The following is a 21567-nucleotide window of genomic DNA, read 5'->3' on the forward strand; positions in this document are numbered from 1 at the left end:
CTATTTGTTGAAAGTGCTTAGGAAGTCTTTAGGGTTGTTTTAGTACGTGATCATATCATCTGCAGATAGAAATAACTTGGCAAGGGGCTGGGAGTTTGGCCTAGTGGTTAAAGTGCTTGCCTAGCATGCACGAAGACCCGGGTTCCATTCCTTGGCACCACATACATACAAAAAAGCCAGAAGTGGTGCTGAGGCTCAAGTAGTAGAGCTCTAGCCTTGAGAAAGTCCAAGGACAGTGCTCAATCCCTGAGCCCAAGCACAGGACTGGCAAAAAAAAAAGAAATAACTTGGCAAGAATATTCTTTCTTTAATCTTTTATCTCTTGAAATATCTCAATATCTCATATTTCTGTTCTGCCATTCTGTTTCTTATAAAGTGGATTTTTTCCAAATATCAAATTGAATACAGCTATAATTTCTATTAGGAATTGGCTTTAGGTGAATTTAGTTACCATCTACTCATAGCTAGACATCTAGATGGGTTTTTTTTAAATTACCATAAAACATTAGTCTAGGTGTTGTGGTTCATGGCTGTAATCTCAGCTACTTGGGAGACAGGTGTTGGAAAGAGCACAATTTGAGGCCAGCCTCGGGAGAAAAGAATTAGACTTCTCATCTTAACTAATAAGTAGAAATGCTTGTATACAACTATCATTCAAGCTATGTGGGAAGCGTAAATAGGAGGAGCACAATCTAGGCTGACCCAGACAAAGACTTTGAGATCTTATTTCCAAAATACAGCCAAAAGGACTAATAATGTGGCTCAAATAGTAGCCCTGAATATAATCCCAAAGACTGCCAAAACCCCAGAAACTGCTGTGTGGTATGTCAACTGGTATAAATATTGTGTTTGTGTACAAAGTAGCATCAAAAATCAGCCAGCTGTGGCTATGCTGATCAAATGGGATGATGGAAAGAGAAGATTTGGGAAAGGAGGCAACACACTGGATGATAAAATACAAAAAATACACTGGGACATGATAAATTATACAAGTCTCTAGATACTCACACAATGATATCAAAGGAGGATATTCCTAAGGGAGGATCGCAAAGGCTCAATAACTATGTATATATGATTATATAAAATAATATCAAAATGAACTCCAAGAAATAGGAACAAGAGGCTTAGTGTTTATTTTTCTTTGTCCTGTTTTTGTTTTCTTTACTTTTTGCCTTTTTTGTAAGTTTATCTGTTTGGGGAAGGCTAAAGGGGGTACAGAAAGGGTGGGTCTAAGAGCAAACAAATGCAGCAGTGATACTCACTAGACACTAGGTTGAAAATGAACTTGTGGGTGGGAATGGGGGAAAACTGGGAGAGAACAAGGGAAGGAGTGACACTGTTCAAAAATAAATGTTTTCATTACCTGACTTATATAATCATAACTCCTCTGTACATCATCTTTACAATAACTATATATAAACTTACTATAGAATTCTATTTTGAAAAATGTGAAGCACGTAATCTGGCAAGAAGATGGAATGATTTACCAAGTAGGACTGGGAGACAGGAGCTCATGGATCTTGGAATAATCTGCCTGGTTATCAAGTCAGAAAGCCATTCTTTCTGCAAGAGTTTCAAGTCCTCATGTGGAGTTTATTCTCATTGCAGGAGCCAGCACTCAGCCTGGCCTTTTGGCTAGTGTTCCCCAACCAAAAGCCCAGCCCCCACCAACTCAGCCTGTGCCACAGTCTCAGCACAAGCAGCCACAGGCTCCTCCCACTGCACAGCAGATGCCTTCCACCCAGCCCCAGGGTCTGCCCTCCCAGGCCCAGGCTACACCCCAACACCAGCAGCCGCTCTTCCTCAAGCAGCAGCCACAACCACAGCAGCCACAATCACAGCCACAACCACAGCAGCCACCACCACAGCAAGCAGCAGGCACATATTACCAGCAGCAGCAGCAACAACAGCATCAGCAGCCACAGCAGCAGGCCCAGACTCAGCAGGTAAGATAATCCAGATTTGACCCTCACTGTGTCTAGTGGAGTCATGACTGTGAAACAGCCCACTAAGTACAAGTATCTTCCTTGGAAAGTGCTGGGTGAACAGTCACTGGCAGTGCTGACTTAACATCATTATTTTTCATGGATGTCAGTACTAAAGCCCTGTGTAATGAATTGATCACACCCCTTTCAGTGTTTTCAGGCCATAGAAAATTCACCATGTTTGAGGAATCTCGGCAAAGGAGCTGATATCTATGGACAAAAAAGGCGGGGAGGGGGGGTTATTGCCATCAAATATCCAATATCATGCCTCTTAATTTAAGTTGACCTGGAGAAATCAGGATCCAAATGAAGTATTGTATTGTGTTTTGTTAGGATATGCTGTTCTCCATTATCTTTTAAAATATTATTTTACATTTTTTACTATAAAACATTCATTTGTAATTATTTTTATGTTTTTTTCATATCCCTTTTAATTCATAGGTTCCCTCTCCTTCCTTTATTCCCTTTTGGGCTAGAAGTGTGGCCTACTGGTAGAGTGTGGCCTACTGGTAGAGTGCTTGCCTAGCAAGGGTTCAATTCCTTGGTACCACATACACAGAAAGGCTGGAAGTGGTGCTGTGGCTCAAGTGGTAGGGCACTAGCCTTGAGAATGCTCAAGGACAGTGTTCAGGCCCTCAGTTCAACACCCAGGACTTGCAAAAAAAAATTCGTAAGTGAAGCTGTGGCTAAAGTTTTAGAGTACCTTAAGCAAAAGAAGCACAGGAACAATGCCCAGGTCCTGATATCAAGTCCCAGGACCAGTATCCCCCAAAACTTATTTTTATTATAAAAGTGATGTATTGAGAGCTTGCAGTTACATAAGTCGAGTAAAGAGTACATTTCAGCTCTTCCCTTACTCTCTCCCAGTTCCTCCCCCCTTTCTTTAACCAATACTTGGCTTGAAATCTGGGCATCACACATTCACTGTGCTTGCTTACTCAGGGCTATCACTCTGCCTCCTGAACTACATCTTCAGTCCAGCATTTTGCTAGTGATTTGATTTGAAATTGGAGTCTTTTTCTGCCTGGGCGGAAACTTATAGATTTCAACCTCCTGAGTAACTTCGATTAAAGATGTGAGCCACCAGTTCCCAGGAGTACTTTGAATAATTAAAGATGTCATGGTTTCATAAAGATAGAGCTATTGTGAAATAATTTCTAAAAGGCTTGAAATGAATCTTAGCACCCAGGTTAATGTTAAGGTTATGCTTTCAGTGTCATCCTTGTTTCGCCCAATCCACACAAGAACATTTTTATCTTGCCTACTTCAAAACTCTTTTGTAAGAACCATTCTGCCAGGTACCAGTGGCTCACACCTATAATCCTAGCTACTCGTAAGGCTGAGATCTGAGGATCAAGGTTCAAAGCCAGCCCGATCATGGAAGCCTGTGAGACTCTTCTCTCCAATTAGCCACCAGAAAATAGGAAATGGCACTGTGGCTCAAGGGGTAGAGCACTAGTCTTTTGCTGAAGAGCTCAGGGACAGGGCCCAGCCCCAGAGTTCAAGCCCCATGACTGATGAACAAAAAAATAAAATAAAAAACAATAGGAATGACTTCACTGGGTGCAGTGGCTCATGCCTGTAATCCTAGCTACTCAGGAGGCTGAGATCTGAGGATCACAATTCAAAGCCAGCCCGGGTACTAAAGTCTGTGAGACTCTTATCTCCAGTCAACCACCAGAAAACTGGAAGTGGCACTGTGGCTTAAGGGGTAGGGTGGTAACCTTGAGCTGAAGATCTCTGGGACAATGCCCAGCGCTAGAGTTCAAGTCCCACAACCAAAAGAGAAAAAAAAAAGAACCATTTCTTCTGTGATTGAGAAATCACTTGTTTGCATCATGGAGTTATGTGTGGTATTTAATCACATAGCATCCCGTAAGCTAGACCTGGAAATGCACTTGGAAAGGCATAATGTGTGTAGTACATACTTGCTCACCCAGCTACTTAGTAGGCTGGGGTGGGAGGACCATGAGTTCAAGTGGAACACACTTGCCTAGTATGTGAAAGACCCTGGATTTAATCCCAGTACATTAAAAAAAAAAAAAAAAGCCAGTCTAGTGCAGTAGGCAAGACTTGGCAACATATGGTACTACGGGGTCCTGTTTTAATGCTCTGGGATTTCCATCGTAAGTATTCCTGCCGCCTTTCCCTTAATGGCTTCAGCACTGGCTTCTGTGAGTGTGGTTCAGTGATAGGCTCTAACTTACTTCTTCATTTCTTGCTTTCTCCTGCCCAGTACCAGGCAGTACATCCAGTAGCTCAGCAACCAGCAATTGCTCAATTCCCTATCTCATCCCAGGGAGGGTCTCAGCAGCAGCTGATACAGAACTTCTACCACCAGCAGCAGCAACAGCAACAGCTAACCACAGCCCTGCATCAGCAGCAGGTGATGACTCAGCAGGCAGCCCTGCAGCAGAAGACTGCTGTGGTGGCACCGCAGCCCCAGACCCAGCCAGCAGCATCTGCACAGCCAGCGTCTGCGCAGGAGTCCACTGTAAGAATCATCCAGAGCTTAGCCCAAAAGCGGAAGAGGAGATTGCAGCAAGGCTAGGGGATGGGGAGGAAGGAGGTGGCAGCTGAATTCGAATGAGATGGCTTTCCTACCCTAATGGCTAAAACAGTGTTTTCTTAATATCTCTAGGAACAGTCTGCTATAGAAGGATTCCCCTCCCCATCCCCCCTTTGCTGGTCCTGGGTTTAAATTCAGGGTCTGGGCTCAAGGTTAGCCTTCCTACTCCTTGAGCCACATTTCTGGCCTTTTGATTATTAGTTGGAGATATGAGTCTCATGGACTTTCTTACCTTGGCTGGTTTTGAACTAGGATTTTTCTGATCTCAGTAGCGTGGATTATAGGCATGAGCTATCAGCACCTGGTAGATTTTATTTTCTTGTTTAATGTTTCTTCTAACTAATCATGAAGAAGAACCTTTATCACTGTGAAATTAAGCTGGTAGAAAGAACTGTCAGGACCCTAGGTCCTAACCAAGGACCTAAGTTTAGAACTAATCCCTTCTCTTGTCCTAGAACAATTTGATTCATTGTGCCCATTCCAGTCTAATTGTCAAAGCCTATATATTTTTTTTCTTTCTGGATGTTATTGATAAATCTAGGTTAGCTCTCATTTAGCATTATCTGTTATGCTTAGTTGCTTGTTTTCTCTTTTCCTTCTCCTATACCTCCTTTTTATTTTCTTTCTAAACTGAAGCACATTTAACCTCTCTCCTGAACAGATTCAAGCCCCAGTAAGGCAACAGCCAAAGGTTCAGACAACCCCACCTCCTACCATCCAGGGCCAGAAAGTTGGATCTCTCACTCCTCCATCATCTCCCAAAACCCAGCGTGCTGGGCACAGACGTATTCTCAGTGATGTAACCCACAGTGCAGTCTTTGGGGTCCCTGCCAGCAAATCAACCCAGCTGCTCCAAGCAGCTGCAGCTGAGGCCAGTCTCAATAAGTCCAAGTATGTAGTGTTGCTTCTTTTTTCTTACCTTGTGGGACATTCTTAGGTGATTATTGGATTATTCTTTGGAAAAGTTTATGGGTGGGTGTGGATGTATATGTCATGGCAGTACATGTCTATATTTGGTAAGGAACTATTAGCTTGTCTATAGTGCTGATACTATACTGATCATAAGAATCAAATCACCAAGCCTGAAGGCATAGCTCAGCAGTAGCACACCTGCCTAGCCAGATGTAGGCTCTGACTTCATGAAACCCCAGTGCCACCCCTCCCTCCAAAAAAGATTAGAACCTGTTTCCATTTTCTCATTCATTTCATATCCCACAGAGTTTTCTAAACTCTTGAACAGCCAGGTCTACCCAATCTGAAAAGCTCATATTGGCCTCCACTATGTACAGGCTACTAGCTGGACCCTACCTCGGCAAGACCTGGTGTATATACATGGAATAAGTCCAGGGCTCACGCCATGCTGCCTCTGGATGTTAATCTTTCAGTAGCCATGTTCAGGGATTCTTTTGACTCTTCCTCTGATAGAACTTTTTGCTTTGGCTTTATGTCAAATATGTATCACCATGTATCACATTGTTTTGTCATTTGTTATTTGGGTGTCTGGCTGCCTGGCCTGTGACTTCTCCAACACAGGGACTTTGTCTACGCCAACTTTGCAAACCCAGTTATAGGTACCATGTCTGACTTTAATGAGTGTTTTTTATTTTTCTGAGTGAATGTAGTTTAAGATCCTCAGCTGTTTTAGAATTATGCACTCTCTAGTTTAAAATCTTTAAAACCAAGAGCAACGAGAAGAAAACTGGCTGATACCTAGACACATAAATACAATAGTAGCAGTCTTTTGTTTATTTTGTTTTTCTATGCTGGGGATCAGATCCAGGGCATTATGCATGCTAGGCAAGTATGCTACTGCTGATCTATATCCCAGCCCATGATGGTGGCTGTTAATGCAAGGTGCAAGGCAGTGTAAGAAGATCTTAGGTCCAGTCCCCTTCAAGAGCTGGTTGTGGATTACCACAGTATAAACAAGTCTAAGGACAAGTTATATTGAGATCCTAAACTGAAAGCTCTCACAGATAAGACTAGAAAACTAGGCAAGAAAAGGGAAGTAGTGAGGCCTGGAGGAAGGGAGATATTCATTTCACAGAGTGAAAAGGGATGTCCATGGAAGTTGTTCAGTTGCTGTGGAAAAAAAAAAATCTTCCAGGAAAACACTAAGAAAAATAATGGCTTAGCTCAGTGAAGGATTTGATCTCATAATGAAGAGAAAATAGTCTGAATTTCCTGTTTTGTTCAACTTTTATATGTCTTTTTATTTCATGGGGGTGGGAACCTATCTAGGTCTGCAACCACCACCCCATCAGGATCTCCTCGGACCTCGCAGCAAAATGTCTATAATCCTTCAGAAGGTTCTACGTGGAATCCCTTTGATGATGACAACTTCTCCAAACTCACAGCTGAAGAACTGCTGAACAAAGACTTTGCCAAGCTCGGAGAAGGTGAAAAACATCTTGCCTTTTTGTAATTCTTTGTTGTAAATTCCCAGTGCTGAGAAATAAGCATGAATTAGAATGAATCCTAGCTCTAGAGGAATGTACTCTGTCACAGTCATAGCACAAGCAACCACATTAAAAAAAAAATTGTTGGGATAATGTATAGAGGGGTTACCAGGTAATAGGTGCATTACTTCTAACATATTGATACCCCTTCTCATGTTTTTGTCCCCATTTACCTCCCCCACCCCCTCCCAATGATCTTATTTTCTCCCCTTTCCTATTTCAAATAAACAAATAAACGTATATACAATATACCAGGTAACAGTCAGATACTGTAACAATATGAGATTAACCAAAGGGCAAAAAAAGAGAAGAGAAATAATAGTACATTAAGAACAACAATCACACAAGGTAAAGAAAGCTCTTGTTTCCATATCCTAGGGAGTTCCTTTCATGTAGTCTCATCCTATATGACCTTATGTACATAGGTTTTGAGCTATTATAATCCTCAAGCAGCCACATTTTGAGTTTCTCCAAATTCTTGATTTCATGCACCCACACCAACTTTTACTTTTACCCTAGTGCTAATCATTTTATCTTCAGGAAGTCCTGATCTATTGTGGGAAGCAGCATGGAGAGAGAACATTAGGGAAGACATTTTTAGAGAAGACTCAGAGGCATAACTTAGGACATTTGGAGGGGAAAGGAGTTCCTCTTAACAGTATCATTAGGTACATTAGTGCTGTTGTGTAAGCCAATCTCTAGAATTATTTCCATCTTCTGTATATAACTAGTACTCTCTTTTGACTCCTAATAATTTTCTTTATTCACTTAGTTATTGCAATATAGACAAGGACCTTTGAATAGCCAAGGTATTGCCATAACCCAGTACGAAGAGTAGTGAGAAGGTGTCCATTGCCTCCCCATGTGTGTATTACGCATCCAATGCTTTGGCTGGAATGAACAAAATGGTGTTTTGTCTCTTTAGGCAAGCATCCTGAAAAGCTAGGTGGCTCAGCTGAGAGTTTGATTCCAGGCTTCCAGTCAACCCAAGGTGATGCTTTTACTACTTCCTCGTTTTCTGCTGGAACTGGTGAGTATGTCACACACATGGGACATGTGGCTACTCTCTCATTATTTTCCCTCCACACCATAGCTGTGAACCATAGCTCTAGCACTAACTGATATCTTCCTGTGTTCAGAGCTGTCCAATCAAACAAAGGTAGAGAAGGATCTAGAATCACCTTGAATTAAAGTAGCAGGATGATCTAGCAGCAGGATGCAGGATTTGTTTCCTTTAGTTTAGGACATAGGTGAAACAAATATTTGTTAGTTGAGGAGCAACACTTCATGATCTTTTGTTATTTCTTAGGATCTTTAAGAGAACTTAAAATAGCTCTCTGATATTTGATTCTCTACTAAGCTGGGATTAGTGAGTGCCTTAATAAGCTTGTTTTAAATTATGGAGTAATAAAGATGTTTTCTTCCCTTATTAATAAAATTATACTTACTATGATATAAAAAATAAGTCATTTATAGAAGAAAGTTAAAATCTCCCATGATCTCACACTGAGAACTAGCATACAAACATCTTGGCATTAAAATTTATCTAGGATTATAGATACCTTTGTGAGTTTCAAAAGAGTTACAAATCTTAATCACTAAAATATATATTTTAAACAACTTTAGGCCTCAGCTTAAGACTTTGATATACATCCTTTTTTTTCTTCTAGTGAGTTGTGGGGCTTGAACTCTGGACCCTGGGTTCTGTCTCCCAAGGTCAGCACTCCACCATTTGAGCTACAGCTCTGCTTCTAACTTTTGGTAGTTATTTGGAGAGAAGAGTCTCATGTACAGGCTGGCTCGGGGCTATGATTCTCAGATCTCAGCCTTCTGAGTAGTTAGTGCAGGCATGAGCCACAATGCCAGCTCTTTTAGTTATCTTTTTCATATAGACTCCCTTGTTTTTGCCTGAGGCTGGCCTTAGACAATAATCCTCATACCCATACCACAAGAGTAACTAGAATTACCAGTATGAACTACCATTCCCAGCCTACAATGCTTTTCTTAGTGTATATTGTAAACATTGCCCACTTTCTCACTTGTCCTTTGCTGAGTGTGATCTTGTTTGGCCTTCTCAGCAACCCTTTGAGTTTGTTATATTCTCTTCAGTTCTCACAACTGAAGTGACTGAGGCACAGAGTCTCTTTTCCAGAGTTTCCTACTAGCAAATAGAAGAGCTGAAACATTGACTCTGGCTCCAGAGTCTCCTCTATCAGGTTTTCTATCTTTTAATGAGACAAATTTAGTCATTGTCTTTTCTTAGGAAATCATTTGCAAGCTTAAGGTTTTAAAATTAAAATAGACTTCACATCTAAAACTTTTATAGTATATTCTCTGTGTACAGGTTTATTTGTATGGATTATGTTTTTCAAAGATTCTGCTTAGATATATAAAAGTCTGCCTTCTTACTTTTTTAGACTTTGCCCTGATCTTTTGATTACTTTCCTGCCTTTCTTGGGCTTGCTTAATAGCATTAATGGGAATATTTAGTAAGGTGTTTTAAGATTTTTTAAATCAAAATATGCATGACTATAAGTATTTTTCTCAATAAAAGTCATTTGTGGTCTAAATGGAGTGGGGAGAGTAGAATCAACTCCAGGAGTGCTTTTTCCATTGTCAGGTAAGATACCAATACTCTCCTTCTGGCATCTCCTTGCGGTTGACCTAGTTCTTTGCCCTAGCCTTTGAGAATTAAGTGCTTCTCCTAGGTATGTATTTTCTTAGTAAGGGAGGAAAAAGTTTTATGTCATATGTAGATGTCACGATGATCTTAGGAAGTCATCTTATAATGCTACCATTTTTTAAGTCCTTTGGGAGTTATACTAAGCAATATTTTTGTGTTATTTTTCACTTTACATTTTGTTGTCTTGTCTTGTGAGTTTTAAAGGCTTATGTTTGATGTACCACATATTTGACTAGGGGTACCAAATGTATAAAGAGCTAGAACATTAGAGACCAACCGTGGTCCTGGGTATGACAGAACTTTATGAAAGGAGGGAGAAACCCTGTGAGAGTCTTTTTTTCCTGCTGCATCTTAGACATTTAGCACCATGTTTGGCTCAGTATGATTAGATGAATGAATGAGAATGGTTGCTTTTGCCAAAGCGTAGAAAGAGCTGGCATTCAGCAGTATTAAAACAAAGTCTCTAGTCATTGTCCCTTTATCTGTTGTAGCTTAGCACTCCCAATTTTAATGCTTTTCAATTTTCTTACATGGTTACGTTTCATTATCTATTTGAATTGTTTTCTTTTTTGTGTGTTTGTAGTACTAGGGTTATAGCTTCAATAGGCTACAAAAGGGCTCAATTCCTTGAGCTATGCACACAACTATTTTTGCTTTATTTTTCAATATCACACTTTTGCTTGAGCTTGGTGTTGGACCTTGATTCTGAGATTACCATGCACCATCATATCCTACTGATGTGAACTATTTTCCTACAGACTTGTTTCTTTTTTTTGTTTTGCCTTTATATTTACTTTGAAAGGCAATAATGGCAGTATATCTTTATAGGTCTTGAAGGCCTAGCTACAAACACATTTGGAGAGAAATTATGGCAGTAATAATATTGAATATCTATTACATGATAGGCCCACTGAGTAAGTTCTTTATTATGTACATTATTTTAAGTGACATGGGCAACACAACAAACTCGCATAGGCAAAGTCATAGCTGGAGAATGACAGAATAGAGCTCTATACCTGGACAGCCCAGCTGAGAGGCTGTTGTTGAAACCATATCTCAGGAATCCGTTCAATCAATGATACTAAGCTTTACAATATGTGTTCAGATTTCCTCAGTTTATTTACCACTTCTCTATGAATATTTCATTTTTTTCTTTTTTGTGTATGTGAACATTTCTTTTCCTGTATCACCTTCATTCTTTCCAAATGAAACTGTATGTAGAGCTCAGAAATTCACTTGACTTCCTTTGTTTGACATTTAAAATGGCACCATTTTCTGAAATTTGATAATGGGATGGGGAGAGTGACACAAGGTTATTTTAAACATGTGTATGGTAAAAAAAAACTATGAAGAATGTTGATCTGCAGAAGGAACAGTAAATTTTTATTTATTTATTTATTTATTTATTTATTTATTTATTTATTTATTTTGTGGGTCATGAGGCTTGAACTTGGCCTGGGCGCTGTCCCTGAGCTCTTCAACTCAAGCCAAGCCCCATTTGCCATTTTCTAGAGGTTAATTAGAGATAAAAGTCTTAGGTCCTTTTGTGCCTGGGCTAGCTTGATCCTCAGTTGTAGGATCACCCCTGATCTTCAGATCTCAACCCCCTGAGTAGCTAGGTTTACAGGCGTGAGCCACTGCACCCAGCAGTCAAAATATTAACACTTTTACATGTGTGTATTTATTTAAATGCTTGAGTTATACATGCTTAGGGGAAATGGATGAAAGCTCGGTGAAGTAAAAAGAATGTATAGCCTCACTCCAAGAGAAAAGCATTTGCTAATATTGTACAGTATTTATATCTACAATTTTATTTCTACATACTTTTTTCAAAAAGACCCGTGTTATATATATATTTATAATTTGCTTTTTTGAAAAATTTGTTTTTATTGTATTATATTTTAAAAATACACCATAGGGGTTAGGCATCTCTGGCTCATGCCTATATTCTTAGCTACTCAGAACACTGGGATTTGAGGATAGTAGGTTGAAGCCAGCCTAGGTAGGAAGGTTCGTGAAACTCTTATCTTCAATTAACCACCAAAAAGCCATAAGTAGAGCCATAGTGGTAGAGCACTAGCTTTGAGCAAAAAGCTCAGGAACACACCCTAAGTTCAAGCCCAAGGACCAATAATAAAGGAAGGAAGATATGCAAAGGCAGGAGAAAGAGAGGAGGAAGGAAAAAAAGAAGTCAGGATTGATGGGAGGGAGGAAGACATTTCCAAGACTTAACCCTTCCTCCTTCTATCTGTACAGAAACCTATTCAAATGCTTACTCTAATAACTCAGTTGTAGATGCTAGCACGATCAGATTAGTGGATTGCAAAGGATGGCAGTAAGTATAGAGTTGAAGGAAGTGATTATCTCTGAGGGAATTAGAGGTATGAGGAGAAAATCAGGAATCAGAAAATCAGGAGAAATCAGGATCCTAGGAGATGGTGAGTGTCTGAGGTAACAATATGGGTCGGAGTTGGATGTTGAAGTGTAAGCAAGGGAGAATGAAATAGGGTTAGTACAGTATTCATGTTTCCTTCTGCTGCCTTCCCTCATTGAGCTGGGTGTGGTGGCAGCTTCTGACACATTGAGGCGGACTGGTGACTGGGTAGGACGTGGCTATGGAAATGAGGATGGTCAGCAGTGGCCTCAGAGTGCCTCATAAGCCCTTTCCTCTGCCATGCTGCCCACTGAGGGATGCCCCTTCCCTCCCTTTCTCACCTGGACATCTTCCCACCTGTCTTTCCCTGTTATCACTGGCTTGGAGTTCTTGGATATGCATTTGGGGGCTTGACTGAGCTAATCAATTGTTGTATCTCATACATGTTCATATATGTTACACAAATCAATTGTATATCTCAGGGATACTTTATTATCATAATGTGTTGTTAGCACTCATTCCCCTTTATTCTACCAGTTTGGATTTGTAATTTAAATGATTGAGTGATTAAATGGTACATTCTGACACTGGGGGCTTACACCTGTAAATCCTAGCTACTCTGGATGCTGAGATCTGAGTATTGTGGTTCAAAGCCAGCCCAGGCAGGAGAAGTCTGTGAGGCTCTTATCTCCAATTAACCAGAAAATAAGAAGTGGTGCTGTGGCTCAAAGTGGTAGAACACTAGCCTTAAGCTGAAAGAGCTTAGGGATAGTGCCCAGGCTCTGAGTTCAAGCCTCATGAGTAACCTCCCTCCCCCCTCAAAAAAAGACAAATTCATCTAGCTTCACTTATATTCTCTGCTTTTCTCTTTTTTTCTCCCCATCCCTTTTTGCCCTTTAACCAACTCTAGCTGAAAAAAGGAAGGGTGGGCAGGCTGTGGATTCTGGTGTCCCACTTCTAAGCGTGTCTGATCCTTTCATTCCACTTCAAGTACCAGATGCACCAGGTGGGTAAATATGATTGATCTGAGGTTAAGCAGCTTGATTCCTGTGTCCAAATGCCTCTGAAGAGTTCTGTTTTAAACACTCCATAAAAAGGATCTGAATCCAAAGTCCCAGTAGGAGGGGCTGTTGTCTGTTTTCATTGTCTTCATAATAGAAAGAAACTTAGGAAAGATAATAAAATCAGTTTAGGTTAAACCAAATTATATTGCATAACAAAACAGTGTTCTACTTTTTGTCCTTGATTGTGTTTATGGTAACTTCCATGTACTGGAAAGAATTAGTTCAATATGAGTCATGTGGGACATAGATGCGTGGGATCAAGAGAGCAAAATATGAACAATGGCCATAATGTGATAATAGTATGGGGGTAACCTGTCCAGTTCCTGTTTTCTGTCATATAATTTGATGCTATAATAGAAAATACATAGTAAAAGTTGATAAGGAATATGAATCGGGAGACCTGGGTTTCCTTACAGGTTCTGCTACTACCTGAAACCCTTCTGGGTTAGGCCATTCAGTCAGTGGAAAACGTCGGACTGAGGGAGTTCAGATAGCCTTTTCTATTAGCCAAGATTTTTAGGGAACAGTATGAAAAGTAAGAAATGGTTAATGGATTCTGATTATTGACACAGCTTTTGAAATAATAATTGTATACTTTCATTTGAAGTGTTTGAATACTGTTCTCTTTATAATTTTTATTTTTGGGCGGGAGTGGGATGATGAATGTAGTATGAGGAACAGATAGCAAGTAAGTCCCCATTTCTTAAAAACATCTGGCAGGGTTTTTGTTTCAATTTTCCTTTTTTCTCCACTCTTAGCCCTTCTAAATCTCTTGACCTTAAATTACTAGGATTAGCTTGGTTTTTCTTCTCTCCCCAAATACTATTTGATTGATTGTCTAAAGAATTGGAAATGACTGTGGATTCATATTCTTTTTTATTTTTATTTTTGTCATGGGGCTTGAACTTAAAGCCTAGGTGTGTGGTTCCTGAGCTCTTCTGCACAAAGCTAGTGCTCTTACCATTTTGAGCCATAGTACCACTTCCAGTTTTCTGGTGGCAATTGATGATAAGAGTCTCACAGACTTTCCTGCCCTGCCTGGCCTTGAACCATAATACTCACATCTCAGCCTTTTGAATTGCTAGGATTCTAGACATGAGCCAACAACATCAGGCTCATTTTAACTTTTTTTTTTTTTGTGGGTCATGGGGCTTCAACTCTGCCTGGGTGATGTCCCTGAGCTCTTCATCTAAAGGCTATTGCCCTACCCTTGAGCCAAGCCCCACTCCCCATTTTCTAGAGGTTAATTGGAGATAAGAGTCTCAGGTCGGGGCCGGGAGTTTGGCCTAGTGGTTAAAGTGCTTGCCTAGCATGCATGAAGACCCGGGTTTGATTCCTTGGTACCACATACGTACAAAAAAGCCGGAAGTGGTGCTGAGGCTCAAGTGGTAGAGCTCTAGCCTTGAGAAAGTCCAAGGACAGTGCTCAGGCCCTGAGCTCAAGCCCAGGACTGGCAAAAAAAAAAAAAAAAAAAAAAAAAAAAGAGTCTCAGGTCCCTTTGTGCCTGTGCTGGCTTTGAATCTTGATCCTCAGATCTTAGCCTCCTGAGTAGCTAGGATTATAGGTGTGAGCCTCCACCCTCAGCTTCATTTTAACTATTTTTAAGTTCAGTGACACTAAGTACATTCATCTGTTTCATAATCATTTTCATCATCTTCTTATGAAACTTCTTTCATCTTGTAAAACTGAAACTCTGTACTCAATAAACTTCCAGTTTCCCTCCTCTCAGTACCTAGCAGCTGCCATTCTACTGCCTCTATGAATTTGACAGCTGTAGATAACTCATAAAGGGAAATCATATATTGTTTGTCCTTTTGTTTGTCTTTTTGTGACTGGCTGATTTCACTTAGTATAATTAAAGTTCATTATATGTCAGAATTTCTTCCCTTTTTAAGGTTGAATAATATTCCTTTGTATGTATATCACATTTAGTTCAGTTGAATTTCCTTTGGTAGACACTTGGTTTACTTTCATCTTCTGACTATTGTCGATAATGTATCTAAGAAGAAGGATGTACAAATATGTGACCTTGTTTTAGCTCTTTTGTATATATACCCAGAAATAGAAATGCTGGATTTACTTTTTGGAAGAAATATCCTGCTATTTATCACAGACACCATTTCACATTCTCACTAGCAATACACAAGGCTTTGACAAACAATTTTGAGAAGCTCTTCTAGTCAATGTTTCATAAGACTAAACCAGAAAGGTTTCATTATCCTATAAGTGCTACTTCCTAGAATTGAGTATTTAACAAAGAAAAATAATTCCTTTTGGTTTTTTTTTATTTATTTTTGATCTGTCATTTTTTGAAATGTTACACAAGAGAAGCTGTTTTTTTGATAGTTTGTTTTTGTTGCATTTTATTTGCACTTCATTTTTTTTTTGTCACCATGGGTATTTGATTTTGTTTTGTTGGGTTTTTTTGTTATTGCGAAGACTTCTTACCTGAAGTCCTCATTTCAATATTGTCCTGTGATACTGAGAAATCCAAAGCCAGTCATAATATGTGACATAGTATGTTCTTTTACTCTAGAAAAGCCTATCTTTGTACTGATTTTGTTCTCTCAAGTGAACTGGGAATGATCCATGGTACTTGACTTTTGCTTCCACCTTGAAGGTTTGGTGTTTGTATTCTTAAGTGATAGGAAGTATTTAGTGACTGGATTTTTGTTTAATATGTGTATTTGTGAGGCATAGTGTGATTTTAACATGTATATTTATTGTGCAACGATCTGATCCACACAGTTGGCATGTTTGTCACGTCATAGAATGACTACATTGTTTTGTTGTTGTTGCTCATGAGACTTGAATTCTGGGCCTGGATGCTGCTACTGCCCTACCCCTTGAGCCACAGTGCCACTTCTGCTTTTCTGGTGGTTAATTGGAGATAAAAGTCTCACAGAGAAAAACATGGGAAGCGATAACAATGTTCAAAAAGTAATGGACCTACTACCTGATGAATGTAACTGTAACCCTTCTGCATATCACCACAACAATAAATTTAAAAAGAAGAGAGTCTCATGGACTTTGGTGGTAGCCCTGGCTGGCTTTGAGCCTTGATCCTCAGATCTCAGCTTCCAGAGTAGCTAGGATTACATGTGTGAGACACCTGTGCCCAGCTGAATGACTAGATACATCTAAATACTAACCAGGCCCAATTCTGCTTAGCTTCCGAGATCAGATGAGATCGGGCATGTGGTATGGCCGTAGACTTAAAAATAGTGTTTCTCATCAGAAGACTTGAGGTACTAACCTCAAGTCAAACCCCATGTCAGATGAGACATGCATTTTCAAAGTCTGCAAGCTATAGTAGCCACATCATATTTTTGACAGGGCTTATCTGAAGCTCTTTCATGTTGGTAGCTTGTTCTACTCTTCATATTTGTATGATAACTAGAGTCAGAATATTCCATGAATTAGTTTGTAGAAGTAGACATTTGTTCCCCTTTTTTTTCTATTTTAAAAGAGAAGAGAATAGCAAATTGGAATACATCCTATCCTCATGGCAGAAAGCAGTTTTGTTTGTTTGTTTGTTTGTTTTTTGCCAATCCTGGGCTTGAGCTCAGGGCCTGGGCACTGTCCTTGGACTTTCTCAAGGTTAGAGGTCTACCACTTGAGCCTCTGCATCATGTCCTGCTTTTTTCTATGTATGTGGTACTGAGAAATCGAACCCGGGTCTTCATGCATGCTAGGCAAGCACTCAACCACTAGGCCAAACTCCTGGTCCCCCTTTTCTTTTAAATAAAGATTTTATTAGCATTGATTTGTTGTTTATTTGTTTGCTTTTTGTGGGTCATGGGATTTGAACTCTAGACCTGGGTGCTGTCCCTGAGCTCTTCAGCTCAAGGCCACCACCCTTTCCCTGAGCCACAGCCCCACTTCCCCTTTTCTAGTGATTAATTAGAGATAGAGTCTCTCGGTCTTTAGTGCTCTGAGCTGTCTTTGAACCGCCATCCTCAGATCTCAACCTCCCGAGTAGCTAGGATAACAGGTGTGAGCCACTGCGCCTGGCTTAACATTGACTTTTTTTACATCATATTTCAAATGTCAACTTGTAACAGATAAGTATTTAAAAACGGGATCTCTATATTGCAATCACTGGCACATAAATTTATGAACAAAATTAAAATTAAGCTGAGAGTTTGTGTCATCTGTATAATATAGAATTATGTCTATAGAGTATCCCATCATGGATTTTTATGTCTATGTAGTTATATTTATGTCTCCAAGATCATGTCAATGACCTTGAGTACCTAAATATTGAGTCATCACTCTTGTACTGTTTGGATCTAATATCCACATATCAAGGAGATCATGTGCCTTTTGTTCCTTTGGTCCTGGCTTATCTCTCTCAAGATGATTTGCTCTAGCTTCATCCACTTCCCAGAGAATGTCATTATTTTATCTTGTCTTTTGGCTATGTTGAAGTCCATTGTATCCATGTACCACATTTTTTTTTTTTTGCCAGTCCTGGGCTTGAGCTCAGGGCCTGAGCACTGTCCTTGGACTTTCTCAAGGCTAGAGCTCTACCACTTGTGCCTCAGCACTACTTCTGGCTTTTATCTATGTATGTGGTACCGAGGAATCGAACCCGGGTCTTCATGCATGCTAGGCAAGCACTTTAACCACTAGGCCAAACTCCCGACCCATGTACCACATTTTTTCTATCCAGTCATCTGTAATGGGGCATCTGGGTTGTTTTCATTGCTTGGCTATTGTGAACAGTGCAGCGATGAACATGGCTATGTAGGTGTCCTTATCCTGGGTTATGATGCTCAGGGTAGATGCTCAGGAGTGGTATGACTGGGTCGTAGGGAAGGTCTATTTTTAGTTTTTTGAGGAACTTCCAAACAGCCTTCCAGAATGGTTGTACTAGTTTACATTCCCACCAGCAGTGCAATAGGGTTCCTCTTTCTCCACATTTGTCATTGTCTAGGTTCAGAATATTGGCCATTCTGATTGGGGTAAGGTGGTATCTTAGGGTTGCTTTTATTTGTATTTCCTTTATGACCATGGATGGTGAACATTTTCCCATATGTTTCTTTGCCATTTTAACCTCTTCTTTTGATAAGTCTCTGTTTAGTTCCATTGCCCATTTAGTGAATTGTTTGTTGGGTTTGGGGAGGGATTAGTTTCTTGAGTTCTCTGTAGATACTGGATATTATGCATTTATCTGATATATTATTGGTAAATATCTTTTACTAGTTAGTTGACTGTCTTTCTACTTTAGTAGCTATGTCTTTGTGCAGAAACTCTTTATTTTTAGGTAGTCCCATTTGTCGAGTCTTTCTCCAATCCGTTGTCACCCTGGGACTCTGTTCAAGAAGTTTTTGCCTGTGCCTATGAGATCCAGTGTCTTTCCTACTTTGTTGTGTAGCCGTTTCAGGGTTTCAGGTCTGATATTGAGGTCTTTGATTTATTTTGAGTTAATGTTTGTGCATGGTGACAGGCTGGGATCAATTTTTAGTTTCTGCATGTGACTGCCCAGTTTTCCCAGCACCAATAATTGAAGAGTCTTTGTTTATTCCACTGTATATCTCTGGCTCCTTTGTTGAATATAAGTTGACTGTAGGTATGTGGTTTTATTTCTGGATCTTCTATTCTGTTCCATTGATCTTCTGGTCTATTTTTATGCCAGTACCAAGCTGTTTTTGTTATTATGGCTCTATAGTAGAGTTTGAAGTCTGATATTATAATACCACCTGCATTTCTCTTTTTGCCTAGAATTGCTTTGGATATTCTAGGTCTTTTGTTGTTCCATACAGGGCAGTTTCCTGTGGGAATTGTGGCAATCATGGTACTAAAAGATAAGGACACTGTCCTTGTCATATGTATTGAGTGAGGGATTTGTTTTGTTGTATAAACATCTTGAATATCAGAATGTGGTGCTATTTAGGCTAATTGCAGGAATTTCATCAGAATCTTTTGGTAGTCTTAGGGCAATCCTTAGACAGGGGCAGATTTATAATTGGGCCAGTAGTCCAGTCTAGTGTCCCTAGCAGCCATTGTGGACCTATTTAATCTGCCTGGTTAACCCACAGTTATGGTCCCAGTGGTTATGAGTGTGGTCCAGGTACTCATTATCTCTGAGTCCCTTAGGTTAGGCCTTGTTACCCTAAGGTCATTGTTCCCTAACAGTAACAAAGGAGTTCATCCATTTGTCCTGTCCTTTCTGTATTCTAAGGTAAATTCTAGATGGCTGAATGTCCTTTGCTATACAGGAGAGAATGGCTCAGAGCAAAGAACACAGACATAAAACAGAGACAAAAATTTTAAGCTTTCATCCTGCTTTTAAGTACCCTTTGGACATTTGCAGGTCCAAGTGAGGCATTGGTGATTTTTTTTTTTTTTAGCAGAAGCAGTTTCTAATTACGTTATACACCAAGAACTTAGAAGCTTACAAATCTATTAAATTGTTATATGCAGATACTTCAACTTTAAGCTACTGCTTTTCCAAACAAATACTTTAATTTTGTTTAACTGGGCAAGTCATAGAATTGATATAAAACCTCAGTCTCCTTGAAATGGAAATATAAGCTCTAAATTTCCTCCTGTGAAATTCAATGATTCATTATTTTGTTATAAGTTAATGTTCTACATTTAGTAGGTTAACGGTGAATAGAGCATAGTTGATGAGATCAGAGGTAAAGATCAGAACTCTCTATCTATCTCTATCTATCTATCTATCTATCTATCTATCTATCTATCTATCTATCTATCTATCTAGTTTGTTTTTGTTTTTTTGCCAGTCCTGGGGCTTGAACCTAGGGCCTGGGCACTGTCCTTGGACACTTTTTGCTTAAGGCTAGTATTCTGCCACTTGAGCTACAGCACCACTTCCGGCTTTTTCTGTGTATGTGGTACTAGGAAATCGAAACCAAGGCTTCTTGCATGCTAGGCAAGCACTGTACCATTAGGCTACACTCCTGGCCCCCAAAATATGTCTGTATTGTCTGGTATAAGTCTGGTATCATCTGACATCCTTTTTTATTCCCAGAAAACATCAATAGTAATCCATCCTTAGGTTTAAGTGAATTTTGTAAAATGAAACTGTAGGTGAAATCCTAGGCCACGTTCCTTTGAGAGAGTTAGGACCTTGTAAAAAGTGACAGTAAAAAGTACCTCAATAGAGATTCCCTTCTTGAATACTTGTTTGTTAAACATGACATTTGAAATATGATGTAAAAATCAGTGTTAATAAAATCTCCCCCCACACCGGGCTGGGAGTTTGGCCTAGTGGTAGAGTGCCTGCCTAGCATGCACAAAGACCCGGGTTCGATTCCTCGGTACCACATACATAGAAAAAAACCAGAAGTGGTGCTGAGGCTCAAGTGGTAGAGCTCTAGCCTTGAGAAAGTCCAAGGACAGTGCTCAGGCCCTGAGCTCAAACCCAGGACTGGAAAAAAAAAAAGCCCCCCCCCAAAAAAAATGTACCTCAGAGCCCGTCATGCTGGCTCATGCCTGTTATCCTAGCTACTCAGGAGGCTGAAATCTGAATATCGAGGCTCAAAGCCAGCCCACTGAAAAGTGGGAAGTGGGGCTATGGCTCCAGAGGTAGGGCAGGAGCCTTTGAGCTAAAGAGCTCAAGGACAGTGCCCAGGCCCAGAGTTCAAGCCCCAATGACCCACCAAAAAAAAAAAAAATACCGCAGTCACATTTACCTTTATGCCATCAGATAAGAACCGGAAAGTAAGACTAGGTATATTTGTGACTAATCAACCTTATATCACCAGTTTTTAGATAGATGTCCTTTAAGTGATTAACATTTCTACCTGCACAGATAAACAGGAATCTGACCCAAAGTACAGGAGACAGATATAACAATGAAGGCTTTTACCCTGTGTTCAGTTACTTTGTGGGCCCACATGAGGAATCAGAGTAGTTTCTAAATACCTGTCATATTGCCACAGAATAATTATGAATACCAGCATGTCACCGGAGCACAGTTGGCAGATAGAAAATGATATTTAGGTTGATTTAGGTGTATTATTTTCTTGGGAGTGCTTAGTGCAAATTTTAAAAGTAAATTGAAAAGCAAATCTAGGAAAGTAGATGAATATATAAAAACAGGTTGCAAATGTGTATGGCAAGCATTATTTTTTATAGCTGAAAACTAGAAACAACCAAGTGTCTGTCAACTGTTAAACAAATCGAAATGTGGTATATCTATACCATGGAACACTATTGAGGAATAGGGAAACAGAACAATTGATTTATGCTTCAGCATGATTAACTCTCAGAAACATTATGCTAAATAGGAGAAGTCAAACACAAAAGACTGTGTATTGTTGGTGTTTGTTTCCATTTTGTTTGTTTCCATTTAAAATGGAAACTCTAGAAAAGGTAAAAAGTATAAGGACAGAAAGCAGGTCTGTTGCTACCAAGATCTAGGGTAAGAAGAAAGATTTTTGTTGCTGTTATTTGTTTGTC

At 39.8% G+C, this 21567-nt stretch overlaps 1 protein-coding gene across 8 annotated transcripts in view; it reads left to right on the forward strand.

The window, feature by feature from the left end:
* Aak1 (AP2 associated kinase 1) overlaps positions 1 to 21567 on the forward strand; it is a 158799-nt gene that overhangs the window by 116174 nt on the left and 21058 nt on the right. For 6 of the 8 annotated variants that reach the window (XM_090336757.1, XM_090336758.1, XM_090336756.1 and 3 more), the window contains exons 12-17: positions 1609 to 1946; positions 4222 to 4479; positions 5216 to 5445; positions 6796 to 6953; positions 7939 to 8043; positions 12981 to 13076. In XM_090336757.1, coding sequence (XP_090192883.1) covers positions 1609 to 1946; positions 4222 to 4479; positions 5216 to 5445; positions 6796 to 6953; positions 7939 to 8043; positions 12981 to 13076 — 1185 coding nt within the window. The remainder of the gene's footprint in view (positions 1 to 1608; positions 1947 to 4221; positions 4480 to 5215; positions 5446 to 6795; positions 6954 to 7938; positions 8044 to 12980; positions 13077 to 21567) is intronic. The other 2 variants (XM_090336761.1, XM_090336759.1) reach the window with 2 other exon arrangements.

Source organism: Megascapheus bottae, chromosome 7 (assembly GCF_031878675.1).
Source record: "Megascapheus bottae isolate mThoBot1 chromosome 7, mThoBot2.hap1, whole genome shotgun sequence".
Classification (NCBI taxonomy): domain Eukaryota; kingdom Metazoa; phylum Chordata; class Mammalia; order Rodentia; family Geomyidae; genus Megascapheus; species Megascapheus bottae.